General features: G+C 44.6%; 1 protein-coding gene across 5 annotated transcripts in view; it reads left to right on the plus strand.

Moving 5' to 3' along the window:
* Positions 1–21,669, plus strand: part of rmdn3 (regulator of microtubule dynamics 3) — a 430,747-nt gene that overhangs the window by 118,460 nt on the left and 290,618 nt on the right. For all 5 annotated transcript variants that reach the window (XM_070878790.1, XM_070878791.1, XM_070878788.1 and 2 more), the window contains exon 6: positions 7,895–7,955. In XM_070878790.1, coding sequence (XP_070734891.1) covers positions 7,895–7,955 — 61 coding nt within the window. The remainder of the gene's footprint in view (positions 1–7,894; positions 7,956–21,669) is intronic.

Raw genomic sequence — 21,669 nt, forward strand, 5'->3', positions numbered from 1 at the left:
TGGTTGGCAATGCTCAAAGTAGAAAAGTCACTCGGTCCAGATGGAATGCATCCTTGGTTGCTCGGAAGTATGGGTGGAAATTGCGGAGGTGCTGGCCACAATCTTCCAATCCTCCTTAGATATGGGAGTGGCGCCATAGGACTGGAGGCTTATAAATTGTTACGCCCCTGTTCAAAAAAGGGGAGAGGGCTAAACCCGGCAAAGACAGGCTTGTCAGCCTATAGTCAGTGATGTGGAAATTTTTAGAAATAATCTGGACCAAATTAATTGGCAATTTAATATGGGTTAATAAATGAAAGGCAGTACTTGATTGAGTTCTTTGATAAAGTAGCGGAAAGGCTGTTGAGGTACTAAATGAATACGGAGGGTGGTGCAGTTGATATTGTGTATATGGACTTTCAGAAGGTCACAATAGACTTATTGGCAAAATTGAACCACTTGGGATTAAAGAGGCAGGGGCTGTGTAGATATGCAATTGGTTAAGGGAGAGAAAGCAGAGAATAGTGGTGAACAATTGTTTTTCAGACTGGAGGGAAGTGTGCAGTGGTGTTCGCAGGTATCTGTGTTGGGACCACTGCTGTTTTTGATATATATGAACTTGGGTATACAGAGCATAATTTCAAAATTTGCAGATGACACAAAATTCAGAAATATTGTAAACAGTGAGTAGAAAAGTAACAGATTTCAGGAGGACATAGACAGACTAATGAAATGGGAGAAAAACATGGCAGATGAAATCTAACTGAGAGAAGTGTAAAGTGATTCATTTTGGTCGGAAGAATGAGGAGAGACAATACAAACTAAATGTTAGAATTTTAAAGGGAGTGCAGAAAAAAAAGAGACCTGGGGGTCTAGAGGCACAGAATACTGGAGTATTGTGGCCAATTCTGGAACCACACTTTCGGATGGATTTCAAGGTTAAGGGGAGATTTGATAGAGGTGTTCAAAATCGTGAAGGGGTTTGATTGAAGGAGAAACTGTTTCTAGTACCAGAATGATCAGTAACCGAGGGCACAGATTTAATGTAACCGATTTATTAATAATTTTCAAAAAGGGAATTGGATAAATACTAGAAATAGGAAAACTTGCAGGGCTATGGGGAAAGAGCAGGTAAGTGAGATTAATTAGCTCACTCTTTTAAAAGAAAAAATAAAGACTTGCATTTATATAGCACCTTTCATGACCACCGGAAGTCCCAAAGCGCTTTACAGCCAATTAAGTACTTTTGAAGTGTAGTCACTGTTGTAATGTAGGAAACGCGGCAGCCAATTTGTGTACAGCAAGCTCCCACAAACAGCAATATGATAATGACCAGATAATCTGTTTTTTTTCTGTTGATTGAGGGATAAATATTGGCCAGGATTCTGGCAATAACTCCCCTGCTCGTCTTTGAAAAAGTGCCTTGGGATCTTTTACGTCCACTTGAGAAAGCAGAAGGAGCTTTCCGTTTAATGGCTCATCCGAAAGACGACACCTCCGACAGTGCAGCACTCCCTTAGCACTACACTGGAGTGTCAGCCTGGATTTTTGTGCTCAAGTCTCTGGAGTGGGACTTGCACAGGCACAGTAGGTCAAATGGCCTGCCCCTATGCTGTAGCACTGGAAATGCCATATTGTCCCCTTTCCCAATATTTTCATGGTTCTGGTAAGGTATATTGCATCATTATTGCAGCTGTGTGAAATGGGGGATGCAGATAGTCTGCATCCCAGAGTACTTAAGGAAGTGGCCCTAGAAATAGTAGATGCATTCGTGGTCATTTTCCAACATTCCATGGACTCTGGATCAGATTTTACGGATTGGAGGGTAGCTAATGTAATCCCACTTTTTTAAAAAAGAGGAGGGAAAACAGGGAATTCTAGACCGGTTAGCCTGACATCGGTGGTGGGGAAAATGCCGCAGTCAATTATTAAAGATGTAATAGCAGTGCATTTGGAAAGCAATGACAGGATCGGTCCAAGTCAGCATGGATTTATGAAAGGGAAATCACGCTTGACAAATCTTCTGGAATTTTTTGAGGATGTAACTAGTAGAGTGGATAAGGGAGAACTAGTAGATGTGATGTATGTGGCCTTTCAAAAGGCTTTTGACAAGGTCCCACACAAGAGATTAGTGTGCAAAATTAAGGCACATGGTATTGGGGGTAATATATTGACGTGGATAGAGAACTGGTTGGCAGACAGGAAGCAAAGAGTGGGAATAAACGGGTCCTTTACTAGTGGGGTGCCGCAGGGTTCAGTGCTGGGACCTCAGCTATTTACAATATACTTTAATGATTTAGACAAAGGAATTGAATGTAATATCTCCAAGTTTGCAGATGACACTAAGCTGGGTGGCAGTGCGAGCTGTGAGGAGGATGCTAAGAAGCTGCAGGGGACTTGACAGGTCAGGTGAGTGGGCAAATGCAAAGCAGATGCAGTATAATGTGGATAAATGTGGGGTTATCCACTTTGGTGGCAAAAATAGGAAGGCATGTTAGCAAAAGGGGAGGTGCAATGAGACCTGGGTGTCATGCTACATCAGTCATTGAAGGTAGACATGCAGGTACAGCAGGCAGTAAAGAAAGCAAATGGCATGCTGGCCTTCATAGCGAGGGGATTTGAGTATAGGAGCAGGGAGGTCTTGCTGCAGTTGTACAGGGCCTTTGTGAGACCACACCTTGAGTATTGTGTGCAGTTTTGGTCTCCTAATCTGAGGAAGGATGTGCTTGCTATTGAGGGAGTGCAGTGAAGGTTCACCAGACTGATTCCTGGGATGGCAGGACTGACATATGAGGAAAGACTGGATCGGCTAGGCTTATACTCACTGGAATTTAGAAGAATGAGAGGGGATCTCATAGAAAAGTATAAAATTCTGACGGGACTGGACAGGTTAGATGCAGGAAGAATGTTCCCAATGTTGGGGAGGTCCAGAACCGGGGACAAAGTCTAAGGATAAGGGGTAAGCCATATAGGATCGACATGAGGAGAATCATTTTCACCCATAGAGTTGTGATCCTGTAGAATTCTCTGCCACAGAAAGTTGTTGAGTCCAGTTCGTTGGACATATTCAAAAGGGAGTTAGGTGTGGCCCTTACGGCTAAAGGGATCAGGGGGTATGGAGAGAAGGCTAGGGTGGGGTACTGAGGTTGAATGATCAGCCATGATCATATTGAATGGCAGTGCAGACTCGAAGGGCCAAATGGCCTGCTCCTGCACCTATTTTCTATGTTTCCTTATAGAGGATCCCACACTACAACCTGAAGGATCAAACATTCTTCTGAAACAGTGGACAGCAATCAACTGCCTCAGAACTGGTCACGGTAGATGCTGCCACCTTCTCTATAGATGGAAGATTAAAGCATCCCCATTATGCGACTGTGGAGCTCTTAATTAGACCCTGGAGCACATTATTGAGCAATGCCCTCAGAGGAAATTCACAAGCCAGCCTACAAAATACAGGAAGCTTTGACCTGGATATCTGATTTGGATATTGACATTTGATTTGCTTTGCTACTACCATACGGAGGAAGAAGAAGCCGCTTTGTGTCATCGTTGTGAAGGTACTTCCACAGTGCTGTTAGGTAGGGAGTTCCAGGATTTTGACCCAGCGACAATGAAGGAATGGCGATATATCTCCAAGTTAGAATGGTGTGTGACTTGGAGGAGATGGTGTTCCCATGGGCCTGTTGCTCTTGTCCTTGTAGGTGGTAGAGGTTGCGGGTTTGGGAGGTGCTGTCGAAGAAGCTGTGGCGAGTTGCTGCAGTGCATCGTGTAGATGGTGCACACTGTAGGCATGGTCGAGGAAGTGAATATTTAAGATTGTAGATGAACAAGCAGGCTGCTTGTCTTGGATGGTGTTGAGGTTCTTGACTGTTGTTGAAGCTTTCCTCCTCTAGGCAAGTGGAGAGTATTCCATTACATTCCTGACTTGTGCCTTGTAGGAGGTGGAATGGCTTCAGTTGTCAAGAGGTGAGTCACTCGCCACAGAATTCTGGTGGAAGCATATAGTAGAAATCACTGTTGCAATATAGAAAACACAGCGACCGATTTGTGCAAAACAAGATCCCACAAATAGTAATGAGATAAATGCCCAGTAATCTGTTTATGATTAAATATTGGCCACTACACCGGGGAGAACTCCCCTGCTATTCTTCAAATAGTGCTACGGGATCTTTTAATTCTATTTAAGAGGGCAGATCAGGTCTCAGTTTAATGTCACATCCAAAAGACAACACCTCCGACAATGCAGTACTCCCTCAATTCTGCACTGCATAGAGTTGCCAACTCTGCTTTGCGGCATTCCTGGAGGTTTGATCACCTGTTATTTTGACCACATGACTTACAAACCTTATGAAGGTTGAGGGGTCGCCTGTAGTTGAGTATCTTTGCTCGTGGTTTCACACCAGCTGCTGTTGTCCAAGAATCAGGAGCAGGGGAAGAGGAAAAACAAAGGTGGAGGAGTGATTTGCAGAGGAGAAGCCAGAGATAGGGACATCTTTAATTCCACCAGTAACTAATAGTAACTCATTAAGTGAAATTGCACTGATAACTAATACTACTACTGGTGACATGAAGATGAGGAGGTAAATTTAAAGCAGTGAGTTATGATCAGGAATGCACTGCCTGAAAGGGTAGTGGAAGCAAATTCAATATTAATTTCAGAAGGGAATTGAATAAATACTTAGAGGAAAAATTTGCAGAGCCATTGGGAAAGAGCAGGGATGTGGGACTAATTGGATAGTTGTTTCACAGAGCTGGCACATGCACGGTGGGCCAAATGGCTTTCCTGCGCTGTAAGTTTCTATAAGTTCATTACCATGCACAGTAAATATAAATTCTGTTCCTTTGCACCATGGCCTGGGTAAGAGAACAAGATTTCACCAGCTCTTTGTTTTCAGCTATTGCTACTGTTTTCCTGGCTGCTAGGAAACCCCACGTTGCAGCCCTTCTGGTGATAAAAAGAATAAAATGGCCAACACTTGAAATTGACAGCATGTCCATCAGTATCTGACGCTAAAAAATGTTAGCATTTCAAGTAGAGGGAAGATAAACCATGAAAGTAAACTAGCACAAAAGATAGCAAGAGTTTCGATAGGTAAATAAAAAGGAAAAGAGTGGCTAAAGTAAATGTTGGTCCCTTGGAGGACGAGACTGGGGAATTAGTAATGAGGGACATGGAGATGGCAAAAACTCTGAACAAATATTTTGTATCAGTCTTTACGGTAGAGGACACTAACAATATTCAACAGTAGATAGCCAAGGGGCTATGGGAGGGAGGAACTTAACACAATCACAATCACTAAGGAGGTGGTACTCAGTAAGATAATGGGACTAAAGCAGATAAATCCCCTGGACCTGATGGCTTGCATCCTAGGGTCTTAAGAGAAGTAGCGGCAGGGATAGTGGATGCATTGGTTGTAATTTACCAAAATTCCCTGGATTCTGGGGAGGTCCCAGCAGATTGGAAAACTGCAAATGTAACGCCCTTATTTAAAAAAGGAGGCAGACAAAAAGCTGGAAACTCTTGACCAGTTAGCCTAACATGACTAAAGTAGTGGACAGGGGAATGTCAATGGATTTTACTTATATGGACTTCCAGAAGGCATTTGATAAAGTCCCACATAAGAGATTGTTATCTAAGGTAGAAGCCCACAGAGTTGAGGGCAAATTATTGACCTGGTTAGGAAATTGACTGAGCGGCAGGAGACAGAGAGTAGGGATAATGGGTAGGTACTCTAATTGGCAGGATGTGACTAGTAGTATCACACACGGATCTGTGTTGGGGCCTCAACTATTCACAGTATTTATTAATGACTTGGATGATGGCATAGAAAGTCAGATATCCAAATTTGCCAATCTCACAAAGATAGTCGGTATTGTAGATAGTGTAGATGAAAGCATAAAATTACAATGGGATATTGATAGGTTAAGTGAATGGGCAAAACTGTGGCAAATGGATTTCAATGTAAGTAAATGTGAGGTCATCCACTTTGGACCTAAAATGGATAGTACAGGGTACTAAATGTTGGAGTCCATTATTAAAGAAGCAGTAGCAGGTCATTTGGAAAAGCAAAGTTCAGTCAGGCAGAGTCAGCATGGATTTATGAAGGGGAAATCATGTTTGAAAAATTTGCTGGAATTCTTTGAGGATGTAATGAACAGGGTGGATAAAGAGGAACCAGTGGATGTGTATTTGGACTTCCACAAGGCATTTGACAAGGTGCCACATAAAAGGTTACTGCGCAAGATAAAAGTTCACGGGGTTGGGGGTAATATATTAGCATGGATAGAGGATTGGCTAACTAACAGGAACAGAGAGTCGGGATAAATGGTTCATTCTCTGGTTGGCCCCCAGTAACTAGTGAGGTGTGGCAGGGATCAGTGCTGGCACCCCTAACTATTTACAATCTATATTAACGACTTGGAAGAAGGGACTGAGTGTAACATAGCCAAGTTTGCTGACGATATAAAGATGGGAGGAGAAACAATATGTGAAGAGGACACAAAAAATCTACAAAAGGACATAGACAGGCTAAGTGAGTGGGCAAAAATTTGGCAGATTGAGTATAATGTTGGAAAGTGTGAGGTCATGCACTTTGGCAGAAAAAAAAATCAAAGAGCAAGTTATTATTTAAATGGAGAAAGATTGCAAAGTGCCGCAGTACAGCGGGACCTGGGAGTACTTGTGCATGAAACGCAAAAGGATAATATGCAGGTACAGCAAGTGATCAGGAAGGCCAATGGTATATTGGTCCACAGCTATATAAGGTATTGGTGAGACCATATTTACAAAAGGATATACTTGCTTTGGAGGCAGTTGAGAGAAGGTTCACTAGGTTGATTCTGGGGATGAGTGGGTGACATATGAGGAAAGGTTGAGTAGGTTGTGCCTCTACTCATTGCAATTCAGAAGAATGAGAGGTGATCTTATCGAAACGTATAAGATTATGAGGGTGCTTGACAAGGTGGATGCAGAGAGGATGTTTCCACTGATGGGGGAGACTAGAACTAGAGGGCATGATGTTAGAATAAGGGGCCGTCCATTTAAAACAGAAATGAGGAGAAATTTCTTCTGAGGGTTGTAAATCTGTGGAATTCGCTGCTTCGGAGAGCTGTGGAAGCTGGGACATTGAATAAATTTAAGACAGAAATAGACAGTTTCTTAAACGATAAAGGGTTATGGGGAGTGGGCGGGGATATGGAGCTGAGTCCATGATCAGATCAGCCATGATCTTATTGAATGGCGGAGCAGGCTCAAGGGGCCATATGGCCTACTCCTGTTCCTATTTCTTGTGTTCTTGTGTATGTGTCACAATAGGAATGCCTTCAATGTTTTATTCTGTGTATATAAACATTTGCAAAGGTGTGATCGCTATCAAGTTTTATAATAATCCTGTCTCACCGCAGTGATTGGGGGAGCTCCAGGCATGCTCATATGTTTTTATTTTAATGAATGGTTCCAAGCTTGACAATCTCTTTAAGCTGTAATTCCAGACTTTCAGAACGTTTTCAAAATCAAAATGCTTTCAGTAAATTCTGTTTTGAGGAAAACGGCAATAAGCAGTGCTGTGTTGGATTTTTGGCGTGGGGAGGAAATTTTGATTTGATGAATTTAAAACTAGTTACATTGTTTCAGGAACATGGTTAGCATCCAATTGTTTGCTCTGTTATAACTTAATTTTTACTTTACCATGTTGTTCAGTCTACCTCATTGGTGATTTAGCAGCAATGGGATTGAAAACAAAGGGAGCCTTTATTTATGAAGCAATAACAATTTGTTCTTTTTGTCAAATGATCAGTTGTATGAAGCAGCCGCACTGTGCGGGATTAAATGAGTTTTGGGAATGGTAAGTTGGCTGGTACTGTGCTGCCACTCTGCCTGATAAATGTCTGGTGTTTTGTTTTTTTCTCTCAGGGATAGTGGAGGTGGAAGCTGGCCTTCAGCAAGACAGTTCAAATGGAGAGTGCCACAAATGGTATGTACTAATCTCTCCACACTGAGAAAAAGAATATTCAGTACTCTTGAATCAATCTATAATGAATCATTCCATGCGAGTTTAGGACACAGCTGCATAACGTGCGTTTTTTAAAACAAAAGATGAAGCATAGTCTGTGGTTTGAATCCCATTTCGTACCTCGGTTTTACAAAGTTCCTGACGGGAGCTTGCCAAATTCCAGATTCCTACACAGTTCATGGGTATAGCATGTGACGCTTATGTGAACTGGGTGAAAAAAGTTGCTTTTTCCATTAGTGAGGTAGAGTACATGATCGATTTATTGTAAAGATTTTGCTGAATATAATTACGAATCCTGTGGATAATTTAATGGCTGGTTTCATCGAATGTTAGTGGTTTGCATTTTTGAAAAGTTGATTTACCATAGGAGGAGATGCCATTAGTTATATACTCTTTCCCCTGACCCGCCCCCCCCAACCCTATTTATTTAAGATACCATCGTTTTTCCAAATCGAATGTAGGGAGAAGTACCTCTTTTAATTGCTTTGCCACAGCTTCATGAAAAGCTGACATTTGGGACTAACAGCTGGAAAGAGGTGCTCAACTGAAATCAGTGGTAGATCATTCCGTGAGGAACTCTGTAGGGTTGGTATTCTTTTCATCCTACTGAATTGTAAATATTTTTTTTAGTACTGAGAATGCACAGCAGTAACTGAGATATGTATTGTATATTGTGATGGTAGCCATGTAAAAACAGTCTGTTTGCAACACCATTTTCTAACGATCTTCTGGTTTATTGTACAAAATGTAATCATCATCCAGAACTGAGAGCACAGCCAGCTCTGAATGCCTACACTTGCAACATTTCAGTCCAGTCTCCCATTTCTAGGTGTGTGTATATGTCATAAAAACAAAATGCTGGTTTAGACAGTTCACGTTCAATTTTGATTGAGGCTGAGCATTGCATCCGAGCTTTGGTTCCAGTTTTTCTTCTAGTTTACCATTGAAAGTACAGGTAAAGAGTAGCATAGGTATGTAATTGATCTATGGTGGTTTCTTTAATGTGGAGAAACGGGCAAGCAGATCAGACACTACTTTATCACACTTGCTATTCATTCGAGTCTATATATTTCATGACGTATTCACAACATACTTTTTGTGGCACTTTTCTTTCTTTTGTAATTTGATTTGTTTTAAATCTGATTTGGTGTGAATTCAAATGTAGAATAAAGGTTCTAGCCGAGAACATGTGACTTCACACAACTCCAGGTCCATCTTCAATTGGATTGATTTCTGTTTGTTCAAGTTCTACATTAAAAGAAAAAGGATACGATCTTATCAATGTCCTAGTTTATTTTAAAATAAAAAATTACTTGGCAGACTTACTATACTCTCTATTGCTTATTCATTTCCCATCAATCCCCAAGTCTGTTGTTTGCTATTCCTGACCGTTTTCATTGGCAAGTGTAGTGTTTTCCCCTCTGTGACTGTGGTTATTTCCAGAATTAAGATTCCAATCGAGAGAGTGCAGCCAAATTTTGTTCTGAGCAGAGGGTCAGTTCTCGAGCGAAAAAGCAGCGGCAGCATATGCTGAGCCTCACGCAGCTAAACCAAAAATAGGCACATCTGACACTTGTTGGGCCAGTTCTTGTGATACTGGGTACTGTACAATAGTAGTTACTTTTTATCAATCTATTTAGGCTTTTATCAACCCACCACTTTTCGCCGTTCTTCAGCTTTTCAGAAAGCCTGTTTAATGGCCATTCAGCCCTGTGATGCGATATTGATCTTTATACCCCCCCCCCCCCCCATTAATTTAGCCCTGATCTTACAGTTTCCAGTTCTACCAAAGGGTCTAATTATTTTTTTTGTTCATTCATGGGATGTGGGTGTCGCTAGCAAGGCCAGCATTTATTGGCCATCCTTAGCTGCTCTTGAGAAGGTGGTGCTGAGCCGCCGTCTTGAACCGCTGCAGTCCGTGTGGTGAAGGTACTCCCACAATGCTGTTAGGGAGGGAGTGCCAGGATTTTGACCCAGCGACGATGAAGGAACGGCACTATATTTCCAAGTCAGGATGGTGTGTGACTTGGTGGGGAATGTGGAGGTTGTGGTGGTCTTATGCGCCTGCTACCCTTATCCTTCTAGGTGGTAGAGGTCGCGGGTTTGGGAGGTGCTGTCAAAGAAGCCTTGGCGAGTTGCTGCAGTGCATCTTGTAGATAGTAGATGTGGGAGCGCAAGCCTGCATTTCTGAACTCTGCTTCGGTGCAGTCTGGAGAAATCAAAAGGGTTAAAAGTTGGAAGATGGAAGTTTGGATTAAAAACAGGAAGATTGGATTAAAAACAGGATGTTTGGATCGAAAGAGGCTGCTCGACGATATGGTGCCTTTTAGCCATTGAAATGTTGAGTATTTGAGTGTAACTTGTTACTATGCGAATAATAATCTATGCATGAAATCAAAGAAACTCCTTTGCTGATCATCTGAGTTGTGTATAGTAATTCATGACATTGTCTGTATTTGAGTATACCTTGTTACTATCCGAATAATGATTGATGACATCGTCTGTATGTTAAACGTTTCTGAAAGCAGTTAGCTGTGATTTCAGGACAATGCCATTTTTGATTCTACATCGTCTGCATGTTAATAGTCTAAATGTACAATGCAAAGAAATAAGGGTTCAAAGGCTTTTTTTGGTATAAAGATGAGAGTTTAGCCACTGGACACCAGACACTGGAATCTCGGAAGATATGTCACAAGCAGCCACAGAAATCGGAGAGCTGCCTTTGCAAGCAGAGAGTTGGCTTGTGAAGTTTTGTGGCTCAGTAACTTTCATTTGGTTTGTATAGGATGAATGTCTGAATAAAAGACCTGATCCTGCATTTACTACAACTGAGTGTGTGTGTAATTCGACGTTTAAAGCAACAAAGTGAAAAGAGCAAGACAGCCTTACAGTAGTAAACACGGCAGCTACAGTGAGCTGGTGGTGAAGGGAATTAATGTTTAAGCTGGTGGATGGGGTGTCAATCAAGCGGACTGCTTTGTCCTGAATGGTGTTGAGCTTCTTCAGTATTGTTGGAGCTGCATTCATCCAGGCAAGTGAAGAGTATTATATCACACTCCTGACCTTTGCCTTGTAGATGGTGGAAAGGCTTTGGGAAGTCAGGAGGTGAGACACTCGTCGCAGAATACCCAGCCTCTGACCTGCTCTTGTTGCCACAGTTATTTATGTGGCTGGTCCAGTTACGTTTCTGGTTAATGGTGACCCCCAAGATGTTGATGGGGAATTCGGCAATGGTAATGAGGTTGAATGTCATGGGGCGGTGGTTAGACTCTTGCTTGTTGGAGATAGTTATTGCCTGGCACTTGTGTGACGTGAATGTTACTTGCCAGTAATCAGTCCAAGCCTGGATGTTGTCCAGATCTTGCTGCACGGACATGGACTGCTTCATTATGTGAGGAATTGCGAATGGACTGTAATCATCAGCAAACAGCCGCACATCTGACCCTATGATGGAAGGAAGGTCATTGATGAAGCAGCTGAAGATGGTTGGGCTTTGAACACTGCCCTGAGGAACTCCTGCAGCGATGGTCTGGGGCTGAGCTGATTGGTTTTCAACCACCACAACCATCTTCCTTTGTGCTTGGAATGACTCCAGCCAGTGGAGAGTTTCCCCCTTGATTCCCATTGACTTCAATTTTACTAGGGCTCTTTGGTACCATACTCGATCACATGCTGCATTTACATCAAGGGCAATCTCTTTCCCCTCACCTCTGTAATTCAACTCCTTTGTCCATGTTTTGGACCAAGCTGTAATGAGATCTGGAGCCGAGTGGTCCTGGCAGAACCCAAACTGAGCATCGGTGAGCAGGTTATTGGTGAGTAAATGCCACTTAATAATACTGTCAATGACACCTTCCATCATTTTGCTGATGTTTGAGAGTAAGCTGATGGAGCCGCATTGGATTTATCCTGCTTTCTTGTGGACAGGACGTACCTGGGAAACCTTCCACTTTGTCGGGTAGATGGCAGTGTTGTAGCTGAAGTAGAACAGTTTTGTTAGAGGCACAGCTAGTTCTGGAACACAGCGGTCTCAGTACTATAGCCGGGATATTGTCGGAGCCCATAGACTTTGCTGTACCCAGTGTGCTCAACCATTTCTTTATATCATGTGGCGTGAGTCAAATTGGTTGAAGACTGGCATCTATGATGGTGTGGACCAAAGCTGCGCGCCTGCACAGTTGTCTGGAGGTCTCACGCAGCCCAGGACCAGCTTTTCAAATCGGTAATTTTGTGCATGCACGAAATTTTGAATGGGTTGTGCAGTCTGTTAAAAGGACAGCGTGCCCTGTTACATAATCTTGGATCACAACTAATGTCGTCTCTAAGGACACCGAACTTGTTGTTAAATCGACCTCCCGGTGACCGTAGCAAACAAAGCAAATGAAACGATCCTCTCCAGGACCAAAGACAACTGCATGTAGGCCCAACTATCCGAATATGCCAACTTAACATCAAAGGCATCTCTCGTTCAAAATGCAAATACTTCGAAAGGTTACTCAAGAAACACGGCGTCGATGTCCTGCTTCTTGAAGAAACACACATCGAACACATCCGCCAGTTCGACACAAGGGGATGTATCACAGTTTTTGATCTAATCATTTTAGATCAATAATAGATGCAATAACCATCCCAAATATGGCCTGGCATGCTATGCCATACAAGGTAGCAAAGTCTGCACCAAGCATACCAGTATTGCCAGAGTTTTCACTACAGCAGTATGCTTAGGAGAGCTAACAATCTCCTGTGTTAGCTGTGGCTCAGTGGGTAGCACACTCGCCTCTGAGTCAGATGGTTGTGGGTTTAAGTCCCACTCCAAGAACTTGAGCACATAAATCGGCTGACACTCCAGTGCAGTGCTGAACTGTCGGAGGTGCTGTCTTTCAGATGAAACATTAAACCAAGGTCCCGTCTGCCCCCTCAGGTGGATGTAAAAGATCCCATGGCACTATTTTGAAGAAGAGCAGGGGAGCTATCCCCGGTGTCCTGGCCAATATTTATCCCTCAATCAACATAACAAAAACAGATTATCTAGTCATTATCATATTGCTGTTTGTGGGAGTTTGCTGTGCAAAAGTTAGCTGCCGCGTTTCCCACATTACAACAGTGACTACATTCCAAATGTACTTCATTGGCGGTAAATCGCTTTGAGACGTCTGGTGGTCATGAAAGGCACTATATAAATGCAAGTCTTCTTTTTGTCGACAAACCACCACTTGTACAGTGGCCAGACCCATCGTTCCCTCCTAGTCAACATCAATCCATCCATCCATCTTGGAGACTTTAATAGCCACCATACAATGTGGGCGGCTATGCAGATGCCAACTATAATGGAGAAGCAATTATACAGTGAGCTTCACTAGAGAATAAATTCCTCCCATTTGCCTCCAAAGATCGAGATACATTTCATTCGTCAAGATGGCAGAGAGAATATAATCCACACCTATGTTTCCTCTCCAAAGACAGCAAAGAAAACCCAATCATCGCCTCCAGAATCGTTCTTGACGATTTTCCCAACAGTCAACACAGACCCTCAATCATCAACGTTGGCATTGAAATTCCTCTCATTACATTAATACCGGAATCATGATGGAATTTCAAAAAAGACTGGGAAACCTTCCAAATGTTAGTTGACACCAATCAGCTGGATTCCGCCAACCACCAATGTCTTCAACAGATTTATAGGAATTATTAAAGCTGCTGCAAACAGCAGTATACCTCGGGGTTTAGAAAGACATATATTCCCTGTTAGACGGTGTATTTGCTGAACAAGAACCCAGCCACAGCCATAACCTAACGAGTCCTTGAACTCAGCGAGACGTGAAAGGTGGAGGAGCCTTGTGGAGAAGACTAACTTCACTCACCAGCAGGAATGCATGGGCCCTGCTCCATCAACTTGACAGGGAATCCCAGCTTATTACCACAGGACAACCATCAGAGCGAATGCCATTGCAGCCCACTTGATACAAACATCAAAGGCTCCGGTGGACAAAGAATTTCGACGCTAGGTGAAGCAACAGCTTTCGGCAAGCTTGATGGCGGCATCAAGATCGTCAACTATGTCTGATCCATTCACCTTGGACGAACTAAACGCAGCCCTGTCGACAACCAAATCTGGAAAAGGTGCTGGTCCAGATGGTGTTTCACCCAAAATTCTTAAAAGCAGTGGGACCCAAAGTGAAAAGATGGTTGACCTCCTCCTCTGAGATACTGGCAACTGGTCAAATTCCCCCTATTTGGAGGAAGACTAAAATAATTGCCCTCCTGAAGCAGGATAAGAATGCTTGTGAAGCCTCTACCTACTGCCCGATCTCCTTGCTTTGCACTTGTGATACAGTGCTGAAGAGGCTACTGTTCCACAGACTAGCTCGATTAGCCCCCATCATCGAGCCAACAATTCCTAAGAAGCAAGCGGGCTTCCGTAGCGGCTGTAACTGTTGCGACCAAGTGGTAGCTTTAACAATGCACATCGAAGCAGGCTTCCAGCTCAAGACCACCGTAGCACTTGTGGACCTGTCAGCAGCGTATGACACAGCATGGACTGCATTTCACGCTCTCCACCATTTTACCCTGCAGAACAACGATCTATCTTCTCAACTCCATGCTTAGCAACCGACGCTTCCATGTGTACTCTGGCACCCAGAAGAGCAGATATTGGACATTGAATAATGGACTCCCTCAGGATTCTGTCCTGGCATCCATATTATTCAACGTTTACACCAGTGATCTGCCAGAAACAGAATCCCACAAGTCATGTCCATAGGTGAAATTTCCTTGGCCATGCAAAGCATGAATCTGGTGTCCCCCAAGGATCTATCCTTGGTCCTCTCTTATTTCTCATCGATATGCTGCCCCTTGGCAATATCATCCGAAAACACGGAGTCCGTTTCCACATGTGCACTGATGACACCCAGGTCTAGCTCTCTACCACTTCTCTCGACCCCTGCTTGGTATCAAAATTGTCAGATTACTTGTCCGATATCCAGTACTGGATGAACAGAAATTTTCTCCAATTAAATATTGGGAAGACCGATACCATTATCTTTGGTCCCTGCCACATACTGCGTTCCCTAACCGTTGACTCCATCCCTCTCCCTAGCATCAATCTGAGGGTGAACAAGACTGTTCGCAGCCTAGGTGTCATTTGACCCTGAAAGGCGCTTCCAGCCACATTTCCGTAGCATAACTAAAACCACCTTTTTCCACCTCCGTAACATTGCCCACCTCGGTCCCTGCCTCAGCTCTTCTGCTGCTGAAATCCTCATTCATACCTTTGTTACCTCTAGACTTGACTTCTCCAACTCACTCCTGGCCGGCCTCCCACAATTCCACACTATGTAAACTTGAGGTCATCCAAAACTCAGCAGCCCGTGTACTAACTCGCATCAAGTCAAGATGACCTACATTGGCTCCCAGTTAAACAACACCTCAATTTCAAAATTCTCATTCTTGTTACAAATCACTCCATGGTCTTGCCCCTCCCTATCTCTGTAATCTTTTTCAGCCTCACAACCCCACAAGATGTCTGCGCTCCTCAAATTCTGGCCTCTTGAACATCCCTCATTATAACTGCGCAACTATCGGTGGACTTCCCTTCAGCTGCCTGGGCCCTAAGCTCTGGAACTCCCTCTGTAAACCTCTCCACCTCTCTACCGCTCTTTCCTTCTTTAAGACGCTCCTTAAAACCTACCTCTTTAAACAAGCTTTTGGTCATCTGCCTTAATGTCTTCTTTTGTGGCTCGGTGTCAAATTGATCTGTTTTGTCTTGTAACACTGTTGTGAAGCGCCTGGGAACATTTTACTATGTTAAAGGTGCTATATAAATAAAAGTTATTATCACCGAGGAGACCCTAACCAGTGATTTACAGAGGATGCAGGCCGACTGCCGCCGATGGCAAATTCAGCTAAACCTGCAACAGACCATCACATCGATATTCCACCTCAACACCCATCAAACAAACTCAGCTTTGACAGTCTCCCTTTGCAGCGCAGAGGTAAACCATGCCAAAATTCCCTCCTATTTATTGCATCCTGTCATATAGACAACATCTCCAGAACCTTGGGAAGAAACTAAAGAGTAGGGTCAACTTGATCCAGAAACTCGCCGGATCCACATGGGGAGCAGACGCTCAAACGCTCCGTAGGCAGCATTCGCTCTGGTGTAATCTACAATGGAGTATGGAGTACTGCTCTCTGGCATGGCTATCAAGTCCATATGTCAAATCTGTTGATTGCCAGCTGAATTCTACTATGAGAATTATCACCGGTACGCTTCTATCTACACCAACACCTTGGCTGAAAACATCGCGCCACCACACCTATGCCGTGAATATGCAGTTTCCAGAGAATACAACCGCTACCCCAGCAAAGACATGCCGATCCAGGCCGACTTGAACAACTTACCACCAACCCATCTCAAATCTAGGCAGCCTTCAGTGATCTTCCCTCAGCCTTGAGGACCGATGGCGAAATGCATGGAAGAACTGTGACATAAGGAACGGAGTCCTTATAAGAGGACCCCACAGTACAACCCAAAGGATCAAACCTGCCTCGTAAACAGTGGACAACCATCAACTGCATTAGAATTGGTAATGTTAGATGCTGCCACCTTGTCCATAGATGGAAGATTAAAGCATCCCCATCATGTGAGTGTGGGGCTCCTAATCAGACCCTGGAGCACATCATTGAGCAATGCCCTCAGAGGAAATTTGCAGGCAGCCTCCAAGATATCCACACTTACACAAAAGCAAAATACTGTGGATGCTGGAATCTGGAATAAAAACAGAAAATGCTGGAAATCTCAGCAGGTCAGGCAGCATCTGTGGCGAGAAAGCAGAGTTAACGTTTCAGGTCGATGACCCTTCGTCAGAACTGGAGTGTATTCAGAAAGAGCACGTTCTTAACAAGCACTGAAAGGGGGAGGGGAAGAAAGAACAAAAGGGAAGGTCTGTGATAGGTTGGAAGACAGGAGAGATTAGAGAGACAAAAGGGATGAAGGCCCAAATTCAAATGGTAATGCCAGGAGTTAGAAAAACATTAGTCAAGATAGGGTGTGAATGGTGGGATAATGACCAACTGCCATTAGAGACAAGGAGAAAAAAGGAAAAGATTCCAGAAGGCTGTAAAGTGCCTAAACAAAAGATGCTGTTCCTTGAGCTTGCGTTGAGCTTCGTTGGTAGTGTGTAGGAGACGGAGGTCAGAGTGGGAATGGAGTGGAGAATTAAAGTGACAGACGACCAGAAGCTCATGTATCCCCACTGTTACACCAGAAGCTTTGGCCTGGATATCTGACTTAGCTATTGACATTTGATTTGCTTTGCTACTACCATACGAAAGAAGAAGACTCCAAAAAAGTAGGGGGAGCAATGATGGGGACCTCCGGAGGAAGCTGAGATGGATCATCCACTCGGCACTTATGGTTGCAAATGTTTCAGCCTTGTCTTTTGCACTCGTGCTGGGCTCTGCCATCATTGAGAATAGGAATGTTTATGGGGCGCCTCCTCCCATTAATTGTTTTATTGTCCACCTCCATTCACGACTGGATGTGACATGGCTTTGATATGATCCGTACGTTGTGGGATCGCTCAGCTCTGTCTATAGAATGCTGCTTCAGCTGTTTAGCATGCATGTAGTCCTATGTTGTATCTTCATCAGACTAGCATCTTGGGCCCAAGTTTCGGGCCGCGCCTAGAACGGCGCAGCCCCAACCTGGACGCCCGTTTTTCGCGCCACAAAGTGCGCCTAAAAAAAACTTGCCTATTCTCCGGCTCGGCACAGCGCAGCACGAGCCGGAGGGGGCGGAGCCAGGTCCCTGCGCTGAAAACAGTGCCGGGACCTCTGCAGATGCGCACTATAGTGGGCGCGCATGTGCAGTAGCTCCAGGCGCCCAAAACTGTGTGGGAGGGGCCCGAAGCACGCAACCCCTAGCCCTGGCCGAATGGCCTCACTGGGGCTGCGTCGATAAGGCTCCTCCCATGCCCAGCTCCTGCTTCCTCCCGACCCGACTTGACTCCCGCTCCCGCCCCCCCCCCCCCCGACCTTCGCTCCCGACCTTCCCCCCGACCGACCTCCGTTCCCCTCCCCCCCCCCGACTGACCTCCGACCGATCCCCTCCGCCCCGACCCGCACCCCGCCGGACCCCGGACCCGATGCCACCTACCTGTCAATCCAGTAAGTCTAAGCCCGAAGTATTGGGCTCGGCCGGGCTTGGCCCGTTCAGCCTCCCTCTCCTCTCTCTCTCTCTCTCTCTCTCTCTCTCTCTCTCTCTCTCTCTCTCTCTCTCTCTCTCTCTTCCCCCCTTCTCTCCCCCTCCCCTCCCTTCCCTCCACCTCCCTTCCCTCCCTCTCTTCTCTCCACCCCCCTCCTCTCCCTCCCTTCTCTCCACCCCCCCTTCTCACCCTCTCTCCCTTCTCACCCTCTCTCCCTTCTCACCCTCCCTCCCTTCTCACCCTCCCTCCCTTCTCACCCTCCCTCCCTTCTCACCCTCCCTCCCTTCTCACCCTCCCTCCCTTCTCACCCTCCCTCCCTTCTCACCCTCCCTCCCTTCTCACCCTCCCTCCCTTCTCACCCTCCCTCCCTTCTCACCCTCCCTCCCTTCTCACCCTCCCTCCCTTCTCACCCTCCCTCCCTTCTCACCCTCCCTCCCTTCTCACCCTCCCTCCCTTCTCACCCTCCCTCCCTTCTCACCCTCCCTCCCTTCTCACCCTCCCTCCCTTCTCACCCTCCCTCCCTTCTCACCCCCCCCTCCCTTCTCACCCCCCCCTCTCTTCTCACCCCCCCCTCTCTTCTCACCCCCCCTCTCTTCTCACCCCCCTCCCTTCTCACCCCACTCCCCTCCCTCCCTCCCTTCTCACCCCCGTCCCCTCCCTCCCTCTCACCCCCCTCCCTCTCACCCCCCCTCCACCCCTCGCTGTCAGAAACACAGACACTGACCGACAGAGAGTGAGAGAGATACACACAGACAGACAGAGAGATAGAGACACACGGGGGGGTGGGGGGGGGTGGGGCGTCCCAGCACGCTGTTGGAGGACTCCCGGTGCTGCAGTCAGTAAGTAGAAAATGTTTTTTTTTAATTTATTTTTTATTAATTTTTTTTTGGATTGATTTATTGGTTGATTTATTGATGTATTTATCATTTATTATTGATGATTCTTTTTGTAAAATTGAAGTGTTTAATGTTTGTAAACTTCCCTTTAAACCCCCCCCCCCCATTCCCTACGCCTGTTTTGTAACCTACGCCTGATTTTCTAAGTGTAGACAAGGTTTTTCTGAGCGTACAAAAATCTACGCTTATTCCATTCTAAGTTAGTTTGGAGTACGTTTTCACTGCCTAAACTTTCAAAACGGGCGTAAGTGGCCGGACACGCCCCCTTTTGGAAAAAAAAATCTGTTCCAAACTGAAACTGTTCTAACTGACTAGAACTGGAGCAAACTAAATGTCGAGAATTGCAATTTCTAAGATACTCCATTCTAAACCAGTTGCTCCAAAAAAACAGGAGCAACTCAGGCCGAAACCTGGCCCCCTTATTTCCAGGTACACCTGGTGCTGTTCCTAACATGCTCTTCTACATGCCTGATTGAACCAGATTTGGTCACCTGGCTTGTTGGTAGTAGTAAAGTGAGGGATATGTCGGGTTATGAGTTTAGAGAATGTGGTGAAATACAATTCTGCTGCTGTTGATGTCCCACAGGGATTCATTGATGCCCAGTTTTGAGCTGCTAGATCTATTCATCATGGGGTCCAGAGTCAATGTTGAGGACTCCCAGGACTACTGTATACCAATGTGCCGCCACTTCTGGTGTGTCTGCCCTGCAAGTGGGACAGGACATACTCGGGGATGATGATGGAGGAGTCTGGGATGTTAGCTGAAAGTTATGATTCTAGGATTATGATTCTGTCGGGTTGTTGCTTGACTAGCCTGTGAAACAGCTCTCCCAATTTTGGCACAAGTCCCCAGATGTTAATGAGGAGGATTTTGCAAGGTCGACTGGGCTGCGTGTTCCTTTGTTGTGTCCTAATTCAATGCCTAGGTTGCACCCAAGTAGTCTGTCTGGGTTTGATCTTTTCTCCCTTTTCTAGTGGTTTGGCACACTTCAGAGGGCAGTTAAGCGTCAACCACATTGGTGTGGGACTAGAGTTACATATTGACCAGGTATGACCGCTGTTGTATTTTGAATCCAATGCCGTGCTCAAAGTTGTGTGGTTCCTCTGGTTTTATTCTGATTGTACTTCTTTCTAGCAGTTTGATACAACTAGTTGGTTTGCTAGGCCATTTCAGAGGATAGATGAGAATCAACCACATTGTTGTGGGTCTGAAGTCACACATAAGCCAGACCGGGTAAAGACAGCAGGTTTCCTTCCCTAAAGGACATTAGTGAACTAGTTGGGTTCAAAACATTAATCTGTCTTAAATCTTTTCAAATACTAATTGATCAGCTGTGTATTTCTATCATTCCTATTTCTATTTCAGATTTCCAGCGTTTGCAGTTGTTTTCTTTTTATTCATGCTGATTACGTCTTTTCAGTTGTACTTGGTGGTTTCTGCCACTAGATGCCATCAGTGCACTATGTAAATGTACTGGCATCATCTGATATCAGGAATTGCTCCCTACACCTGCTCCATGCAATACTTCTACCATAAAACTGTAATTTTTTTCATTAACTTTGTGGCCTGGACTTCAGGACCAGTAGAATTTTCAAACCCTGTCAATACAAGATGTGAGACAAAATGTAATCAATTGTTTCCTTTCATATGTTTCAAGTGTTTCTTTCACTTCACAGTATTATTGTGAAGTCACTTGCTTGAGCCTGCATCCATCATGCTTAATGATTTTTTTGTCAAGGACTGCGATTGATGATTTAGTGAGTAGGCCAGTTGCTTTCTTAAATTGTTTACACCTGTGAAAACAAACTCTCTGTGGGGGGATTCACATGTCTTCAAACAGGACTACAGACTTCCTGCAATCCTCAATCCTGCACAGATATTGGGAGCTTGAAAAAAAGGGAGAATTCCCCTGCTCACCTTTGAAATAATGCTATGAGATCGTTTATGTTCGCCTGAGAGGGCAGACGGGGCTTCAATTTAACGTCCCATCCGAAAGATGGCACCTTTGACTGTGCAGCACTCCCTCAGTATTACACTGGAGTGTTTGCCTCGAGCTTGTGCTCATGTCTCTGGAATGGGACTTGAATCCATAACCTCTGACTCTCTATGTATTGGCATAAATACTGATTGCGTGCAATTCTAGTTTACAAGATGCTGTATGTGCAGCTTTCCTGTAATCTTCTGCAAATTATTTCCTGTTGCTAGCATTGAAATTGCATCATTAAAAGACATTAAAAAAAACTCGTGACATACTTGGACACTCCAGATCACCGTAAATAACAGAAATTAAAAATATGTCGTATAAAATAAAAGGAGTGAGTGAGTTTATAGCTGTAATTAAAACCTGGGGTTTGGGTAATCGGCCTAGTTTCTAGTAGGCACAAAACTGATCAACTCGGGGAAGATGCGAAGTGTAAGTAAATCGCAGCAGTGCAGTTAGGTGGTGCTGTTCTGAGACTGGGCAGAGTAGAGGGAACGTTAATCTGCATCTAACTGCTCTATCTGGCCTGAAAGTGCCTACTGTTGATATCAGATGTCAGAAATTCCTCAGCAATGGTCTAGCATTAGAATAT

The sequence above is a fragment of the Pristiophorus japonicus genome, chromosome 4 (genome assembly GCF_044704955.1).
Source record: "Pristiophorus japonicus isolate sPriJap1 chromosome 4, sPriJap1.hap1, whole genome shotgun sequence".
Lineage (NCBI taxonomy): Eukaryota > Metazoa > Chordata > Chondrichthyes > Pristiophoridae > Pristiophorus > Pristiophorus japonicus.